The sequence below is a fragment of the Mustelus asterias genome, chromosome 8, assembly GCF_964213995.1.
Source record: "Mustelus asterias chromosome 8, sMusAst1.hap1.1, whole genome shotgun sequence".
NCBI classification, from domain to species: Eukaryota; Metazoa; Chordata; class Chondrichthyes; order Carcharhiniformes; family Triakidae; genus Mustelus; species Mustelus asterias.
Window position 1 is genome coordinate 137,065,394 of NC_135808.1, and position 19,311 is coordinate 137,084,704.

At 44.3% G+C, this 19,311-nt stretch overlaps 2 protein-coding genes across 3 annotated transcripts in view; both read right to left on the reverse strand.

The window, feature by feature from the left end:
* LOC144497587 (pancreatic alpha-amylase-like) overlaps nucleotides 1-11,893 on the reverse strand; it is a 48,226-nt gene extending 36,333 nt beyond the window's left edge. Inside the window, exons 1-2 of the mRNA XM_078219028.1 lie at nucleotides 11,546-11,893; nucleotides 310-456 (exon numbers count right to left, since the gene is read on the reverse strand). Coding sequence (XP_078075154.1) covers nucleotides 310-456; nucleotides 11,546-11,713 — 315 coding nt within the window. The 5' untranslated portion in view covers nucleotides 11,714-11,893. The remainder of the gene's footprint in view (nucleotides 1-309; nucleotides 457-11,545) is intronic.
* Nucleotides 11,894-14,454: 2,561 nt separating this feature from the next.
* rnpc3 (RNA-binding region (RNP1, RRM) containing 3) overlaps nucleotides 14,455-19,311 on the reverse strand; it is a 59,119-nt gene continuing 54,262 nt past the window's right edge. For both annotated transcript variants that reach the window (XM_078219037.1, XM_078219038.1), the window contains exons 14-16: nucleotides 18,108-18,240; nucleotides 16,282-16,365; nucleotides 14,455-16,177 (exon numbers count right to left, since the gene is read on the reverse strand). In XM_078219037.1, coding sequence (XP_078075163.1) covers nucleotides 16,300-16,365; nucleotides 18,108-18,240 — 199 coding nt within the window. In that variant the 3' untranslated portion in view covers nucleotides 14,455-16,177; nucleotides 16,282-16,299. The remainder of the gene's footprint in view (nucleotides 16,178-16,281; nucleotides 16,366-18,107; nucleotides 18,241-19,311) is intronic.

Consider the following 19,311-nt stretch of genomic DNA (forward strand, 5'->3'; position numbering starts at 1 on the left):
GCAAGGTTCAACACAGATGTCAGGGGGACTTATTTTACACAGAGGCTGGTGGGGGCCTGGAATGCACTGCCAAGCAAGGTGATTGAGGCGGACACGCTGGGATCGTTTAAGACTTATCTAGATAACCACATGAACAGACTGGGAATAGAGGGATACAAAAGAATCGTCCAGTGGGCACATGAGCGGCGCAGGCTTGGAGGGCTGAAGGGCCTGTTCCTGTGCTGTATTGTTCTTTGTTCTCAAAAAGTAGCTGGAGTAGAATGATGGATTAGAGTGATTGGAAAGAGAAGGGTTAATTGACCAACTTACACCGACATTGTTGCATCTCGTCACCATGTCTCTGAATTCCACTTCGTTGCCTGATCGAGAACAAAGATTGTAGCTGATTGGCTGGTACCTCTCCCACCAAGGTCTCCAAGGGTCATTGAGGACAATGTGTTCATTGGGTGGAGAGATCTGTCACAGAAACACATCCAGAGCCAGTTGTGATGGAATCAATCATTATTGTAGCTTTAATTATCATCATCACACTACATTTTCTGATTGAACAGCAATACATTGCTGCTGATTCATATTCCACCATGGCCTAATCCAGATATCTGTAACCACCTCCAAACCAACAATCCTCCAGATCCCTGTAATAACCTCCAACCCTACACCCCTCCCTATCTCTGTAGCCCCCTTCAGCCCCTACATCCCTCCCTATCTCTGTAACCTCCTCCAGCCCCTACAGCCCTCCCTATCTCTGCAACCTCCTCCAGCCCCTACACCCCTCCCTATCTATGTAACCTCCTCCAGCCCCTACACCCCTCCCTATCTCTGTAATCTCCTCCAGCCCCTACACCCCTCCCTATCTCTGTAATCCCCTCCAGCCCCTACACCCCTCCCTGTCTGTAACCTCCTCCAGCCCCTACACCCCTCCATATCCCTGTAACCTCCTCCAGCCCCGACACCCCTCCCTATCTCTGTAACCTCCTTCAGCCCCTACACCCCTCCCTATCTCTGTAACCCCCTCCATCCCCTACACCCCTCCCTATCTCTGTAACCTCCTCCAGCCCCTACACCCCTCCCTATCTCTGTAACCTCCTCCAGCCCCTACACCCCTCCCTATCTCTGTAACCTCCTCCAGCCCCTACACCCCTCCCTATCTCTGCAACCTCTTGTTTCTCTGCATTCTCTATTTTCTGTCAACGAATTCTCAATCCATTACCCGACAATTCCATGTGCTTTCATTTTATTTACTAACCTCCTGCGTGGGACTTTATCAAAAGCCTTCTGAAAATCCAAATACACCTCATCCATTGGCTCTCCTTTATCAATGCTACAAATAACAATCTCAAAGAACTCCAACAGGTTTGTCAAACATAATTTCCCTTTTAAAAAGCATTGTTAACTCTGCCCAATAACATTTTTAAGTGTCATCACATATGTTAACATATTTCCTGCTGCTCAAGTCAATCTAACATGACTGTGGTTCCCTATTTTCTCGTTCCCTCCTTGTTTAAGGTTACATTTGCTACTTTTCAGTCTGCAGGAACCTTTCCAGAATCTATCGAATCTTGGAAGATGCCCACCAATGCATCTGCTATCCCTCTCATCACCTCCCTCAACACTCTGGGATGAAGCTCATCTGCTCCAGGGGTTTTATCAATCTTCAATCTGAGTAATCTTTCTAGCACAACCCCTTTAATAATACTAACTTATTTCAGTTCTTCGGTTTCACCAGTCCCTCAGTTCCCCAGAAATACTGGGGATTTTTTGTATATTCTTCCTGAAAGATGCTGTTATAATTCAGGTCAGAAACTCCAAAGTGTTTTGTCAAATCTGCCTGGATTATAAGTTTTACAATTTGAATTTGACTCGGGTAAGCATGAGATGTTTCACTTCAGGTATGATTCAAATGACCCACTAGGGAGCTTTTTGTGTCGTCCGCAAACTTACTAATCAATCCAGTTGCATTTTCCTCCAAATTATTTACATATATTACAAACAGCAAAGGTCCCAGCACTGATCCCTGAGGAACACCACTTGTCACAGCCCTCCATTCAGAAACACACCCTTCCACTGCTACCCTCTGTCTTCTTTGACCGAGCCAGTTTTGTACCCACCTTACCAGCTCACCTCTGATCCCATGCGACTTCACCTTCTGCACCAGTCTGCCATGAGGGACCTTGTCAAAGGCCTTACTGAAGTCCATGTAGACAACATCCACTGCCCTACCCTCATCAATCATCTTCGTCACTTCCTCGAAAAACTGTTTTATTTCCATATCTTTCTGTTGTAACTCTGCCAACTTTCCCGAACTAAAAATATCCACCTCATCCTCTATCTGTTCTTGTTCTTTTCCAATCATCTGATCAAAAATAGTTTCTGATAATTGAACTTCAACTTCCTTATCTTCACTCTTTGGATTCTCCTCGTGTCTTAACCTGTGACTTTGTGACCTTGTTACTACACAATCAGAAAAAATCCCAGGATATGTGTCCTTCAACAACTCAATTGTTTGATTTTCTACTGGCTTTTCAACCACAGTAGGCATCACTCCCACCTGCGATCCAGCTGTATCGTTACCCAAGGTGAACTGTATTCCTGGACAAGACAATTTCTCTATTACTCCTACTACCACTTCACCACTCTTCACTGGACTCTCCAACCTCACCTTGTATAATGGAACACTACTCTTCTCACCCCAAATTCCACATATTACTACCTTTTCTGGCAATACTTCTTCCAAACTTTGGTCTTTGGACTTCCTAACCCACAGACCGCAATCAGTAAAGATAGGCAACAACACCTCCTCTACGATCATCCTCAGCACCAGTACTCCACAAGGCTATGTTCTCAGACCCCTCATATATTCCTTATCCACCTCGATTCCCCTCCAACTCGATTTTCAAGTTTGCTGACGACACCACCGTAGTGGGTCGGATCTCAAACAATGATGAAATGAAGTACAGGAAAGAGAGAATCTGGTGAATTGGTGTGACGACAATAATCTCTCCCTCAGTAAAATGAAGGAGATTGTCATCGACTTCAGGAAGCACAGTAGAAATCATGCCCCTGTCTACATCAATGGGGATGAAGTGCAAATGGACAAGAGCTTCAGATTTCTAGGTGTCCAGATCACCAACAACCTGTCCTGGTCCCTCCACACCAACACTATAGTTAAGAAAGCCCACCAACACCTCTACTTTCTCAGGAGGCTAAGGAAATTCAGCATGTCCGCTACGACTTTCGCCAACTTTTACAGATGCACCATAGAAAGCATCCTTTGTGGATGTATCACAGCTTGATGTGCAACAAGAGAGAATATAATCCTCACCTCTTGATATTCAATGGCATTGTCATCACTGAATCATCCACTGCCTCGCTGCCTCGGTAAAGCAGCCAGCATAATTAAGGACCCCACGCACCCCGGACATTCTCTCTTCCACCTTCTTCCATCGGGAAAAAGATACAAAAGTCTGAGGACATGTACCAAGTGACTCAAGAACAGCTTCTTCCCTGCTGCCGTCAGACTCTTGAATGGACCTACCTTGCATTAAGTTGATCTTTCTCTATACCCTAGCTATGACTGTAACACTACATTCTGCACTCTCTCATTTCCTTCTCTATGAACGGTATGCTTTGTCAGTATAGCGCGCAAGAAACAATACTTTTCACTGTATGTTAATACATGTGACAATAATAAATCAAAACAAATCAAACAATCAACATCCTGGGCATTACCACTGACCAGAAACTGAACTGGACCGAGCCATATAAATACTGTGGCTACCAGAACAGGTCAAAGGCTTGGAATCTTGCAGTGAGCAACTCACGTCCTGGCTCCCAAATCCTGACCACCATCTGCAAAGCATAAGTCTGGCATATGATGGAATACCCCCCGCTTGTCTGGATGGATGCAGTTCCAACAAACACTCAAGCTCAACACCATCCAGGACAAAGCAGCCCACCGATTGGCACCCCTTCCACATTCAATCCCTCCAACACCAATGAACAGTGGCAGCTGTGAGTCCCATCCACAAGATGCAGTGCAGCAACTCACCAAAGCTCCTTTGACAGCACCTTCCAAACTCACGACCACTTCCATCTAGAAGGACAAGAGCAGCAGATACCTGGGAACACCCCCACCTGGAGGTTCCCCTCCAAGTCGCTCACCATCCTGATTTGGAAATATTCACTGTCAAGGTTTTTCCTCTGATGGAGAAATCCAGCACGAGGGGGCATGGCTTTAAATTGAGGGGGGGTAGTTATAGAACCGATGTCAGGGGTAGGTTCTTTACCCAGAGGGTGGTGAGGGATTGGAATGCCCTGCCAGCATCAGTAGTAAATGCGCCTAGTTTGGGGGCGTTTAAGAGATCCGTAGATAGGTTCATGGACGAAAAGAAATTGGTTTAGGTTGGAGGGTCACAGTTTTTTATTAACTGGTCGGTGCAACATCGTGGGCCGAAGGGCCTGTTCTGCGCTGTAATGTTCTATGTTCTATGTTCTATGTTCTAAGAGACAGTGGGTCAAGGAGAGCTGGGTCAAATTCCAGGATCCCTGTCCCCCCCTAACAGCACTCTGGGTACATCTACAACTCGGGGACTGCAGCGGTTCAAGAAGGCAGCTCATCACCACCTTCTGAAGGGCAATTAGGGATGGTGATAAATGCTGGTCTCGCCAGCGACGCCCAAATCCCATGAATGAATGAAAAAATAATTAAATACATATCTCCCTGCCGAAGACTGGATGTAAACATTTGAACTTCACTTAAACTAGGGGAGATCCTAAATGAATACTTTGCATTGGTATTCACAAAGGAGAGGGACTTGTTGACTGGGAGTGTCTCAGAGGGAGGTGTTGACCCGTTAGAGAGAATCTCCATTACAAGGGAGGGAGTGTTAGGTTTTTTTAGGTAAAATTAAAACTGACAAATCCCCAGGGCCTGATGGCATCTATCCTAGACTGCTCAGGGAGACAAGAGAAGTAATTGCTGGGCCTCTGACGGAAATCTTTGTCTCTTCATTGGACACAGGTGAGGTCCCTGAGGATTGGAGGATAGCGAATATGGTACCGTTATTTAAGAAGGGTAGCAGGGATAATTATAGGCCAGTGAGCTTGACATCCGTGGTGGGGAAGTTGTTGGAGAGGATTCTTAGAGACAGGATGTATGTGCATTTAGATCGGAACAATCTCATTAGTGACAGACAGCATGGTTTTGTAAGAGGGAGGTCGTGCCTTACAAATTTGGTGGAGTTTTTTGAGGAAGTGAGGAAGTACAGAGGCATATAAGATAATGAAGGGGCTGGATAGGATAAAATTGGAGAGATTCTTTCCACTTAGAAAGGAAACCAGAACGAGAGGGCACAGCCTCAAAATAATGGGGGGTCAGTTTAGGACACAGTTGAGGAGGAACTTCTTCTCTCAGAGGGTGGTGAATCTCTGGAATTCTCTGCCCACTGAAGTGGTGGAGGCTACCTTGTTGAATATGTTTAAGTCACGGATAGATGGATTTCTGATCGGTAAGGGAATTAAGGGTTATGGGGAGCAGGCGGGTAAGTAGAACTGATTCACTTCAGATCAGCCATGATCTTATTGAATGGCGGGGCAGGCTTGAGGGGCTAGATGGCCTACTCCTGCTCCTATTTCTTATGTTCTTAAGTGACAAAAACGGTTGACAAAGGAAGGGCCATGGATGTTGTCTATATGGATTTCAGTAAGGCATTTGACAAAGACCCTCATGGCAGGTTGGTTAGAAGGTTAAGGCTCATGGGATACAAGGAGAAGTGGCTAGATGGGTAGAAAATTGGCTTGGCCACAGGAGACAGAGGGTAACAGTCGAAAGGTCTCTTTCCGGCTGGAGGTCTGTGACCAGTGGTGTTCCGTAGGGCTCTGTACTGGGACCTCTGCTAGTTGTGATATATATATAAATAATTTGGAAGAAGGTGTAACTGGTGTTATCAGCAAGTTTGCGGATGACACGAAGATGGCTGGACTTGCGGATAGCGATGAACATTGTCGGACAATACAGCAGGATATAGATAGGCTGGAAAATTGGGCGGAGAAATGGCAGATGGAATTTAATCCAGATAAATGCGAAGTGATGCATTTTGGAAGAACTAATGTAGGGGGGAGTTATACAGTAAATGGCAGAGCCATTAAGAGTATAGAAACACAGAGGGACCTAGGTGTGCAAGTCCACAAATCCTTGAAGGTGGCAGCACAGGTGGAGAAGGTGGTGAAGAAGGCATATGGTATACTAGCCTTTATAGGATGGGGTATAGAGTATAAAAGCTGGAGTCTGATGTTGCAGCTGTATAGAACGCTTGTTAGGCCACATTTGGAGTACTGCATCCAGTTCTGGTCGCCGCACTACCAGAAGGACGTGGAGGCTTTAGAGAGAGTGTAGAGAAGGTTTATCAGGATGTTGCCTGATATGGAGGGTCTTAGCTATGAGGAAAGATTGGGTAAACTGGGGTTGTTCTCCCTGGAAAGACGCAGAATGAGGGGAGACCTAATAGAGGTGTACAAAATTATGAAGGGTATAGATAGGGTGAACAGTGGGAAGCTTTTTCCCAGGTCGGAGGTGACGATCACAAGGGGTCACGGGCTCAAGGTGAGAGGGGCAAGGTATAATTCAGATATCAGAGGGACGTTTTTTATACAGAGAGTGGTGGGGGCCTGGAATGCGCTGCCAAGTAGGGTGGTGGAGACAGACACGCTGGCATCGTTTAAGACTTACCTGGATAGTGACATGAGCAGTCTGGGAATGGAGGGATACAAACAAATGGTCTAGTTGGACCAATGAGCGGCACAGGCTTGGAGGGCCGAAGGGCCTATTTCCTGTGCTGTACTGTTCTTTTGTTCTTTTTTTTGTAAACTGTAATTTTTAGATAAATGCTAAACTATATTTTGAGAAAGAGATTAACCCTTAAGATTCCCTCACTCACCAAACTCCCAGTTAGAACATAGAACATAGAAAAGCCACAGCACAAACAGGCCCTTCGGCCCACAAGTTGCGCTGATCATATCCCTACCTCTAGGCCTATCTATAGCCCTCAATCCCATTAAATCCCATGTACTCATCCAGAAATCTCTTAAAAGACCCCAACGAGTTTGCCTCCACCACCACCGACGTCAGCCGATTCCACTCACCCACCACCCTCTGAGTGAAAAACTTACCCCTGACATCTCCTCTGTACCTACCCCCCAGCACCTTAAACCTGTGTCCTCTCGTAGCAACCATTTCAGCCCTTGGAAATAGCCTCTGAGAGTCTACCCTATCCAGACCTCTCAACATCTTGTAAACCTCTATCAGGTCACCTCTCATCCTTCGTCTCTCCAGGAAGAAGAGACCAGTTGCTCAGTCTGTGAAGTTGTATTCCTTTCTGAGTAACCACTGACCAAGTTCTCGACATTGCTGCATTACTCCTGACCCATGTAGATGCTGGGCTGTAAAGGGAATCTAGCTTTATTCTTACAAAACAACTCTGGCTTGTGCCTCAGTCGCGCGTAGGCACATTTAGTTGAGACCACATTTTTAGGTGTTTACCCAGCTTGTAAGCTTTACCCAAGTTCGATTCCCGACTTGGGTCACTGTCTGTGTGGGGTCTGCATATTCTCCTTGTGTCTGCGTGGGTTTCCTCCGGGTGCCCCAGTTTCCTCCCACAGTCTGAAAGATATGCTAGATAGGTGCATTGACCTGAACAGGCGTGCCGGAATGTGGCGACTACATAGAACATAGAACATAGAACAGTACAGCACAGAACAGGCCCTTCGGCCCACGATGTTGTGCCGACCTTCATCTGAAACCAAGATCAAGCTATCCCACTCCCTACCATCCTGGTGTGCTCCATGTGCCTATCCAATAACCGCTTAAATGTTCCTAAAGTGTCTGACTCCACTATCACTGCAGGCAGTCCATTCCACACCCCAACCACTCTCTGCGTGAAGAACCTACCTCTGATATCCTTCCTATATCTCCCACCATGAACCCTATAGTTATGCCCCCTCGTAATAGCTCCATCCACCCGAGGAAATAGTCTTTGAACGTTCACTCGATCTATCCCCTTCATCATTTTATAAACCTCTATTAAGTCTCCCCTCAATCTCCTCCGCTCCAGAGAGAACAGCCCCAGCTCCCTCAACCTTTCCTCATAAGACCGACACTCCAAACCAGGCAGCATCCTGGTAAATCTCCTCTGCACTCTTTCCAGCGCTTCCACATCCTTCTTATAGTGAGGTGACCAGAACTGCACGCAATATTCCAAATGCGGTCTCACCAAGGTCCTGTACAGTTGCAGCATAACCCCACGGCTCTTAAACTCCAACCCCCTGTTAATAAAAGCTAACACACTATATGCCTTCTTCACAGCTCTATCCACTTGAGTGGCAACCTTTAGAGATCTGTGGATATGGACCCCAAGATCTCTCTGTTCCTCCACAGTCTTCAGAACCCTACCTTTGACCCTGTAATCCACATTTAAATTTGTCCTACCAAAATGAATCACCTCACATTTATCAGGGTTAAACTCCATTTGCCATTTTTCAGCCCAGCTTTGCATCCTATCTATGTCTCTTTGCAGCCTACAACACCCCTCCACCTCATCCACTACTCCACCAATCTTGGTGTCATCAGCAAATTTACTGATCCACCCTTCAGCCCCCTCCCCTAAGTCATTAATAAAAATCACAAAGAGCAGAGGACCAAGCACCGATCCCTGCGGCACTCCGCTAGCAACCTGCCTCCAGTCCGAAAATTTTCCATCCACCACCACCCTCTGTCTTCGATCAGACAGCCAGTTACCTATCCAATCGGCCAACTTTCCCTCTATCCCACACCTCCTTACTTTCATCATAAGCCTACCATGGGCTTATCAAACGCCTTACTAAAATCCATGTATATGACATCAACCGCCCTACCTTCATCAACACACCTAGTTACCTCCTCAAAAAATTCTATCAAATTTGTGAGGCACGATTTGCCCTTCACAAATCCGTGCTGACTATCCCGGATTAATCCGCATCTTTCTAAATGGTCGTAAATCCCATCCCTAAGGACCTTTTCCATCAATTTACCAACCACCGAAGTCAGACTAACCGGTCTATAATTACCAGGGTCATTTCTATTCCCTTTCTTAAACAGAGGAACAACATTTGCCACTCTCCAGTCCTCTGGCACCATCCCCGTGGACAGCGAGGGGAATTTCACAGTAACTTCATTGCAATGTTAATGTAAGCCTTACTTGTGACTAATAAATAAACTTTTAAAACTTTTCAGCCTTTGCGTCCGTGTTACAAGCCTTGTTTATGGTACAGTAAGTGCTCGGGCCAATAGTTCACCCTCTTCCCTCAGTATCGATGTCTTCATTCTGAAACCACACATATCCAAACTGTCTCTTGGTTATAATATGAGGCAGAATTAAGAATTCCATTTCTCTCATATTTTCTCTACCAATGTGCAAGAGGAAGACTAACAAATATGGAATATGGACTATTACAACAATTTATTAGGGTGGCCAACAATCGTGGTTTATTCAGGGATCTTAAGAGTCAAAGGATTATAATTGAACAATCAAAAGGAACTAGTAACTTACTGAAGAGACCTTTCGGGGGTTTTTGAAAACTATATTGTGCAGTGTCAGCCAGGTGAAGTATAATTCTACACTCAGGGTAAAAACACAGCTACCATGCTGACATGACAATCATGATGTGGAGATGCCGGCGTTGGACTGGGGTAAACACAGTAAGAAGTTTAACAACACCAGGTTAAAGTCCAACAGGTTTATTTGGTAGCAAAAGCCACACAAGCTTTCGAGGCTCTGAGCCCCTTCTTCAGGTGAGTGGGAATTCTGTTCACAAACAGAACTTATAAGACACAGACTCAATTTACATGAATAATGGTTGGAATGCGAATACTTACAACTAATCCAGTCTTTAAGAAACAAAACAATGGGAGTGGAGAGAGCATCAAGACAGGCTAAAAAGATGTGTATTGTCTCCAGACAAGACAGCCAGTGAAACTCTGCAGGTCCACGCAACTGTGGGAGTTACAAATAGTGTGACATAAATTCTGATTCTAGGATCGCATGATAAAGACTCAGGAGGAAAAAAGCAGAAATATTTATGTGAAATAGTGTGACATAAACCCAATATCCCGGTTGAGGCCGTCCTTGTGTGTGCGGAACCTGGCTATCAGTTTCTGCTCAGCGACTCTGCGCTGTCGTGTGTCGCGAAGGCCGCCTTGGAGAACGCTTACCCGAATATCAGAGGCCGAATGCCCGTGACCGCTGAAGTGCTCCCCAACAGGAAGAGAACAGTCTTGCCTGGTGATTGTCGAGCGGTGTTCATTCATCCGTTGTCGCAGCGTCTGCATAGTTTCCCCAATGTACCATGCCTCGGGACAAAATCGGAGACAATACACATCTTTTTAGCCTGTCTTGATGCTCTCTCCACTCCCATTGTTTTGTTTCTTAAAGACTGGATTAGTTGTAAGTATTTGCATTCCAACCATTATTCATGTAAATTGAGTCTGTGTCTTATAAGTTCTGTTTGTGAACAGAATTCCCACTCACCTGAAGAAGGGGCTCAGAGCCTCGAAAGCTTGTGTGGCTTTTGCTACCAAATAAACCTGTTGGACTTTAACCTGGTGTTGTTTGACATGACAATCGACAGACACTGCTAGCGAGATGAGTACGTGGCTAAGCAGTGCCAGTAAACACTAACCATTTTAAGGCTCCACATCAATAGTTAGTATGCCTGGAGACCTCTGTGATACTTAGATGGCCTGAATTAGCAGACAAAGTGAAGAGTGCAAGATCGAGCCTGGTAGCAACAAGCACGAGGGAAGAGATATGGAGGAAGCGAAGGGAGATACGAAAGACAGAAAGTTCTTGGGATAGTAGGAATCCTGCCCTGTGAACATCCACAAATTGTCTAATGATAAATCTAAAACCAGACAATGTTGTAAGTAATGTCTTGCCTACGTGACGTACAATGTATAAATATTGCATGGTTCTTCAGCTGGGGAGAGTCAGCCTCAGAGACCCTTCTGAGGTTGTGCTGCCCTGATGTGTTGGCTAATAAACAATCATTCTGTACTGGGTCTCCTGAGATTATTTTGTGCAATAATCTGTTCCACAACAAATGAAACTGTCCAATGGAATGCTGGAATAGCATTTTTAATCATTTTAAACATTTTAAACATTTCACACCTGCTAATCCTTTTTAAAAACTCTCTTTGCCCACCTTTTTTTTCCTTTTCATTTCTGTTTCGTTGCTGATTCCCCTTCAATCTGTCCCTCTCTGGTTACCCACCCTCTTGTCACTGGAAACACATCCTCCTTATTTACTTCATCAAAACTCTTCCTGATTTTGAACACCTCTATTAAATCTCCTCTTAACCTTCGCTGCTCTAAAGACAACAATCCCCGCTTCTCCAGTGTCTCCATGTATCAAAATTCCCTCGTCTCTGACACCATCCTGATCAATTTCCCCTTTGATTTTTTCAGTTCTGTGGGTAATGGGAAGGATTGAAACAACAATGGTTAGCAATGGTTACCTGAACACCCCCAAAGCCATTGGGGGCCAAGTAACGCTCACACTCAGCCGCGATATCTGTCCAGCGCCACTCAAATAAATGGACAATGGATGTCCGGCCAGGCACCATGTGTGGATTGTACTGTGCCAAACACCCTCCAAGAAATGCCAGCAGAATGAGGACCTTCATCTTTGCTGCAGAGCTGCCTGGGTGAACTCAGAAGCTCATCATTTATATTTCCATGATATTTGAACAAATAGCTAATTATCGTCATCAGAATTTTCCATGTAACATAAAAACCATTACTTATAAACAAAACAACATTGATAAAGGACGAGTGCAGCTGGACAATGACAAAGACTGTCCCACTCCACTTTACCTTGAATCTCAGCCCAATCGCTGAGCATTAATGATTAATGAAGAGTTGAATTTTAAATCAACAAATAGCATTTATTTGAGCTGCACTTTGGTTTGCAAAGAATTAAACAGCACAAAATCAGGCCTTTGGCCCAGTTGCTCTGTGCCACAAGAGTCTGCTCCTCCAACCAATGAGAGTATGACTGATCTGATATAATCATTCACAACTCCACTTAATGGCTTATCCCCACAATGTTTGATTCCGTTACCGATTAAAAATCTGTATCTCGGTGTTACAGAGTGTCATTTTAAGTAGTGTTCTTATAAGCTTTTTTTCCCTATTGTTTTATTGACGTCTGTTGAGAGTTCTGAACGTGTGGTCTTTGGCGGGCTTTTCAGTCTGCAAGTGGTTAACACTACTGCCTCATAGCGCAAGGGACCCGCGTTCGATTTTGACCTCAGGTGACTGTGCGGAATTTGCACATTCTCCTCGTGTCTGCGTGTGTTTCCTCCGGGTGCTCCAGTTTCCTCCCACAGTTCAAAGATGTGCAAGTGAATTGGCCTTGGATAAATTTCTCTTAGTGTCCAGGGATGTGTAGGTTCTGTGGATTAGCTATGGGAAATGCATGGAATTACAGGGCAGGTGGGGGCGGGGTGTAGGACAGGGTAAGATGCTCTTTCAGACTGTCAACGCAGTCGATGGACGAATGGCCTCCTTCTACACTGTAGGCATTCTGTGGTTCATTCGAAGAGGGTGACCTGTAAGCAAGACCTTTTTTACTAGTTTTCATAATTATTACTGTTATTGTTAAACTTTGTTATTTATATAAAGTTCATTCTTTTAACAACACATTCAACTACCTTACTTGTAGTCGCAAATTATCACATCTTTTTGGCGCTTATGGAGAAAACGGCAAGAAAAGCGTTTTTCAATGTTCAGTGTGACAACACAAGATTGCAGACAGTGAGTAGTTAGTTTACATTGTGAATTTATTTGACAGAATTTCAAGTTATCATGGCTATGTTCGGGGTGGTTGAGAGAAGCAAGGTCTGGGCTGAATATGTGAAGAGGTCGCAGTATTACTTTTTAGCAAATGGAACAGAGACAGATGAAGCACTAGAAGCTGTCTCACAATGCCAGTGATGACCTGATGACTCACCTGATGAAGGGGCAGTGCTCTGAAAGCTCGTGCTACCAAATAAACCTGTTGGACTTTAACCTGGTGTTGTGAGACTTCTTACTGTGCCCACCCCAGTCCAACGCCGGCATCTCCACATCACGAGATGAAGCAGCGTTTGATTCGCCTGTGTGTGTGGGGCAAAGATGTATATAGTGATGAGGAATCTGGCCACACCATGGAAGCCAGGGGAGATTTCATTGAGAGCGTGGAATAATGTGCGCAGGTTGAGTTGGGGAAGTCGGGTAGAATGTTGAAATCACCAAGGACAAGTTGCTGCTTAGCTCCGAGATTAAACAAATGGATATTGATAAATTAGGAGAGTGGGCCAAAATGTTGCAGATGGACTTTAACGTGGATAAGTGTGAGGTCATGTATTTTGGTTGGAAAAATGGAAAGGCGACTTATTACCTAAATGGAGAGACCCCGCAGGGTGCCCTGGTGCACAGGGATCTGGGTGTCCTCGTTCATGAGTCACAGAAAACTAGCATGCAGGTACAGCAGATAATAAAGAAAGTGAATGGAGTGTTGGCATTTATAGCGAAAGGAATAGAATATAAAGGTAAGGAAGTATTGTTGTAACTACACAAGGCACTGGTGAGGCCGCACCTGGAGTATTGTGCACAGTTTTGGTCCCCTTATTTGAGGAAAGATGTAGTGGCATTGGAGGCAGTTCAGAGGAGGTTCACTAGATTGATTCCAGAGATGAGGGGGTCTGTCGTATGAAGAGAGATTGAACAGTTTAGGCCGATACTCTCTGGAATTTAGAAGAATGGAGATCAAATTGAGGTATACAAGATGATAAAAGGCATGGATAAAGTAGATGTGGAACGGATGCTTCCTCTTGTGGGGCATTCTAGGATGAGAGGTCATTGTCTTAGGATAAGGGGTAGCAAATTTAAAACAGAGTTGAGAAGCTACTTCTCCCAAAGGGTTGTGACTCTGTGGAATTTGCTACCCCAAAGTGCGTTGGACACTGGGACAGTGAATAAATTTGAGGAGTTAGACAGATTTTTAATTGGTAATGGGTTGAAGGGTTATGGGGAGAAGGCAGGAAAATGGAGATGAGGAGCATATCAGCCATGATCGAATGGCGGAGTGGACTCGGTGGATTAAATAGCCTAATTCTGCTCCTATATCTTATGAACGCCTGCAGATGACTTTGATGAAGACATTACCCTGGGAAGTGACAGGATGGTAAGTGGAAGATTTCAGGAGAATGGCAGCGGAGATGAGGACTATCTAAATGAGCAGAGTGGACAGGCCAAAGTTAGGCCAGGAGATTGGGTGGCATAATTTGCATGGTACTGGAACACAAGTAACTCTGGAAATCCAACTCACTATCAAAAGTATCAGATAAGACACATGCAAAACAAAATAAAATCAAATTGAATAACTCTGTGATAGCAACTTTTAGTTTATTGAACACATTTATTTGAGAGAAAGCAATGAGAAATCAGTGACTATTGTCATTGACATTTCAAAAGGACAAAACGTAATACAATGCCCCATAAGAGCGAGGATTTCCATCGTGCCCGCTGTCTTCACTGTTCTGAGATTTCTCCAAGTTAATCATAATCAGACACTCCACCAGAACAGAAACTGCAACATAGAAGACACCAACATACACCACACTCGTTGTTCACCTTCACTGTGACTCTAATTAAATCCTTAAGCTTGAATATTTCTGAACAGGGCGATGGTGGATACCAGCAACACAAGTCAAAAACTCTCCTCACAGATGCTGCCAGACCTGCTGAGTTTTTCCAGCATCCTCCGTTCTCGATTCAAATATTGAGACATTCTTGGGACAAGGGAGTATTTTATTCAGGTTGTACAAGAATTCCCGAGGATAGTAGCAGAACTGAAAGGTTATCAGGAGAGGCTGAACAGACTGGAGAACTGTTCCCTAGTAAAGAGAAGATTGTGTGTGTGGGTGGGTGGGTGGGGGGCGGGGGTGGGCAGAGACAGGGACCTACAAAATGACTTTAACATTTGGAAACAGCATGATACAGCAGATATAGAGAAGATGTTTGTCACTTGTGGGGAGCCCAGAGCTTGGGGACATAAATACAAGATAGTAATTAATAAAGCTAACAGAGAATTTAGGATAGGCTGATGGGTGAGATGAAGAGGGTTGGGTGGAGGCTCATGTGGAGCAGAAACACCAGTGAGGTCAGACATGAGTAAGCAAGGGAGAGCTCACTGCCACCCCCCTGTTCTGTTACAGCAAATTGAGATTTTAACATCTGGAGCTGATATTTGCTGGCAAGTGGATTCTCTGAGGCCAAGCTGCTGGACTGGTGCACAATTATGTTCATCCTTCACTCTGGGGAAATGGGAAATGAGTCACTGCATGATCGCCGCTCCCCTGCCTGATCAGTGTGGTCTGGTGGTGTCATCTCATCAGCAGAAAGAGATTGGAGCGGAATTCCCCTCCCTAACCATCCTTACCCCATTAAATAGCTGGGGCTTTTCACATCTCCCAGGAGAGGATACAGTGAGTGGAGAGTGTCTGAAATGTGAGGTATTAGGACTGGACGGACCAGGATCTATTCCCGACTGACATATTTACAAAGCCTGATTGTTCCTCTTAATAGTAAAAAAAAATTCAAAGACAATTAGATTTGCCATTGTGGTTTTGATCCAAAAGGCATTTAAACATCCTTAAAAATGATTGCCTATTTCTCCTTGCATTATTACTGGGTTAAACGTTTGCCATTCTGGTCAGCATCATTTCAGCATTCACCAGTTCCTGAGGCTGAAGTTGCACATCTTGCTCCAAGCAGGAAGGCGGCAGCTGTGTTGTTTTTAGTGCTTGTGCAACACGACAAATTGCTTACAAGTCATAGCAGTGGAAGAATTTTTTAAATGTTATCGTTACTCAGCTGAAGATCAGAACTAAGAGTTATCCCCATTCTTTCTCTGAACAATAGCCCCAGTTGCCGAGACACACACTGTTTCCCCACCCGTTCTGAGTGGCTAATAGCAGGAACACAAATGCTGCCATTTGCATTGCATTACTCTGTTTTATGTATAAAGGATACATTATAAAGGATACACTGAAATATCATTCCCCCAAACTGATGAGCTGGGCTTTTACTGTGCACAGTGTGAACTGTAACCAAGAGAAAAACACATAAACTAGCCTCAGGAGCTTGCTCTATGAGTCACACCAGTCAGTGTGAAATTCTATGTTAGTGAGCACAGCAAGAGACCCACCATAGCACCCTCTGATCCTCATTTTCCTCGGCCTCTCTTGTTGTCTGCTGAATCTTGCTTTGGCCGTGCAGAGCGTGCAAATTGCTGTCAAGTCGCTAAGGACCAACATTAGATACAATTGAAGACACATCAATGACAACAACAACCTGCATTTAAGAACATACGAAAAGGAGATGGCCATTTGGCCCATCGAGTCTGCTCCGCCATTCAATTATGGTTAATCCTCAATCCCAACTGCACTATCCTGCCTGCCCCCTTATCCCTCAAGAGACCAAAAATCTGTCTATCCCAACCTTAAAAATATTAAACGATGGAGCTTTTGCAACTCTCTAGGGTAGAGAATTCCAAAGATTCACAATCCTTTGAGTGAAGAAATTTCTCATCTCATGCATTAAATAATAGTCCCCTTATCCTGAGACTGTGCTTCTGTGCTCTAGATTTCCCAGTCGGGGGAACTTCCTCATGGCTTGCTTTACTTGCATGCTACCTTCCTGAGTTCCTTGTATGAATGAGTACACCTACATTCCTCTAAACATCAACATTTACCAGTTTTATTCCATTCCCTTTTTCTTTTGCTTCTTAAAACCTCTTACACCTCTAACCTCTCCCGGTTCTGATGAAAGGTCACTGTCCTGAAACGTTAACTCTGTTTCATTCTTCACTGACATTGCCAGACCTGCTGAGAATTTTTGGTTTTCATTTGCGATTTCCAGCATCTGCAGTATTCTGATTATGCCGAAGAAAACTATTTGCTATCCTTGTCAGTTTGATTACACCATCAAATCTACAGTGGTAAAATATTAACTAAGGAATTAAAAATATTTACACAAATTAAAACCCACAAACCACAATGTGCAGAGAGACTGGGGAAGCTGGGATTGTTCTCCTTGGAGCAGAGAAGGTTAAGAGGAGATTTAATAGAGGAGCTCAAAATCAGGAAGAGTTTAGATGGAGTGAATCAGGAGAAAGTGTTTCCAGTGACAGGAGGGTGGGTAACCGGAGGGACACAAGTAAAAACGACCTTCAGTAGAATGCATTCTGCCACCACTCCACATTAACTCAATGTTATTACACTTATGCAGCTTTTCCTTGCCAAGTGGCTCTGTAACGACAAAGCTGGAAAAATAAATATTTTTATTAAGAGTTTCCATCTCACTGAGGAGGCTTTTGGCCAATCCACATCCAACAACCTGCTCTGAAAACCCCGCTCACATTTTGACAGTGACAAATTGCATCGGAGTAGCTGAGACATTCCACGTTCCAAAACGATCAACATTCCAAATAAAACAACTCACAACATTCTTAAAAAGTCAATTTGCCCTATCCCGTTACGATATTGGATTTAAATTTTAAAAATACGGATCCGGATTGATATCTTTGCCAAAACCTAATAAGTTCTTCCTTGGGCAATACGCTATCTCTGTACCAAATCTCACTGAAATTCAACTCTCTCTCCAATTCCCTTTTGAAAGTTATTATTGAATCTGCTTCCACCGCCCTTTCAGGCAGCTCATTCCAGATCACAACAACTCACTGCATCAAATAAATTCCCCTCATCTCCCCCTCTGGTTCTTTTCCCGATTCTCTTCAATCTGTGTCCCTCTGGTTACTCACCCTCCTGTCATTGGAAACGGTTGTTACTTTCACTTTACACAAGTGAAGTGGTGCTGGAAAATTGTGCTGGCCAGCGCAGACACAATGGGCCAAAGGGCCTCTTTCTGTGCTGTAAAACTCTATGACTCCACAAGGACATTATTGTAATCTTGAGTAATAAATTTCAATGTCCTAATGGTCATTCTAGTTCCTGTCGTTCTATGAAAGGATACAACCACCATTGGTTTCTCTTTGAGCTCAAACCCATTCACTTCTTTCAATGCTTTGGCTGCTGCCTTCTCATTGGGAAGTCCAACGAAAGCCTGTCCCTTCATTCGTCCTTCTTTCATCAATCGGATATCAAACCTGTGAAGACAAAACCAAGGCTTTTAGAATAATCCATCATTCAAATTCAAACACCAGAGAGAAAACTGTTTCTTGATCAGACACACTTAACAGCCTTCTCAAATGAGCTGAACTGTATATTAGCTTGCTGACCTATACTAGCTGTCAGTCCAGTAACATCTCCATCTTAAAATTCTCATTTACGCATTCAAATCCTCCTCCAGCCCTACACTCCCCCCTTTCTCTGTACCCTTCCTCAGCCTCCACACCCTCCCTATCTATGTAACCTCCTCCAGCTCTCCAAGATATTTGGCCACCTAAGAATCCCCGATTTTAATTGCCCCGTAGTCAAAAGAGAACACAGATGAATTTGAGACGTTAACTCGGTTTCTCTCTCCACAGAAACTGCAAGATGTGCTGAGATTTTCCAGCACTTTGTTTTCATTTCAGATCTTCAGTATCCGCAGTATTTTGCTTTTATTTAATTGCTCTATTGGCACTTACTCCTCCTCTCCCCCCAAGCTTTCAGTTATCTGTCCTAACATTCTCTATGTGGACCTGTGTACATCCTACTCAATTATTTTACCTGATTATACTTCTGTGAAGCACCTTGGGGCATTTCTTTCTTTAAAAGATGCTAAATAAAGCTGTAAACAGGAGAATAAATTCAATGTGGCACAGAGATTCTATAACATGAAACTGCTGCAATCAATAAAGGAAAGACTTGCATTTTCACAGCATCATCCACCCTCACTGAGCATCCCAAATGTTTTAACCAATGAAATACTTGTGAAGTGTAGTCATTGTTGTAATTTAGGAAACATGGCAGCTAATTTGCACACAGCAAGATCTCACAAACAGTAATATGAAAATGACCAGATAACGTGTTTTTATGAAGTGCCCTGCTCGCCTACAAAATAAGTGCCCTGGTTACTTTTACATTAACATTTAATGTTTAATTCAAGGCAACAGCAGCTACTCCCCGGAGTACAGCACTGGGAGTGGAAACTCCCTCCCCTCAGTGCGGCACTGGGACTGGAAACCTACTCCCTCAGTACAGCACTGGGAATGGAAACCTACTCCCTCAGTACA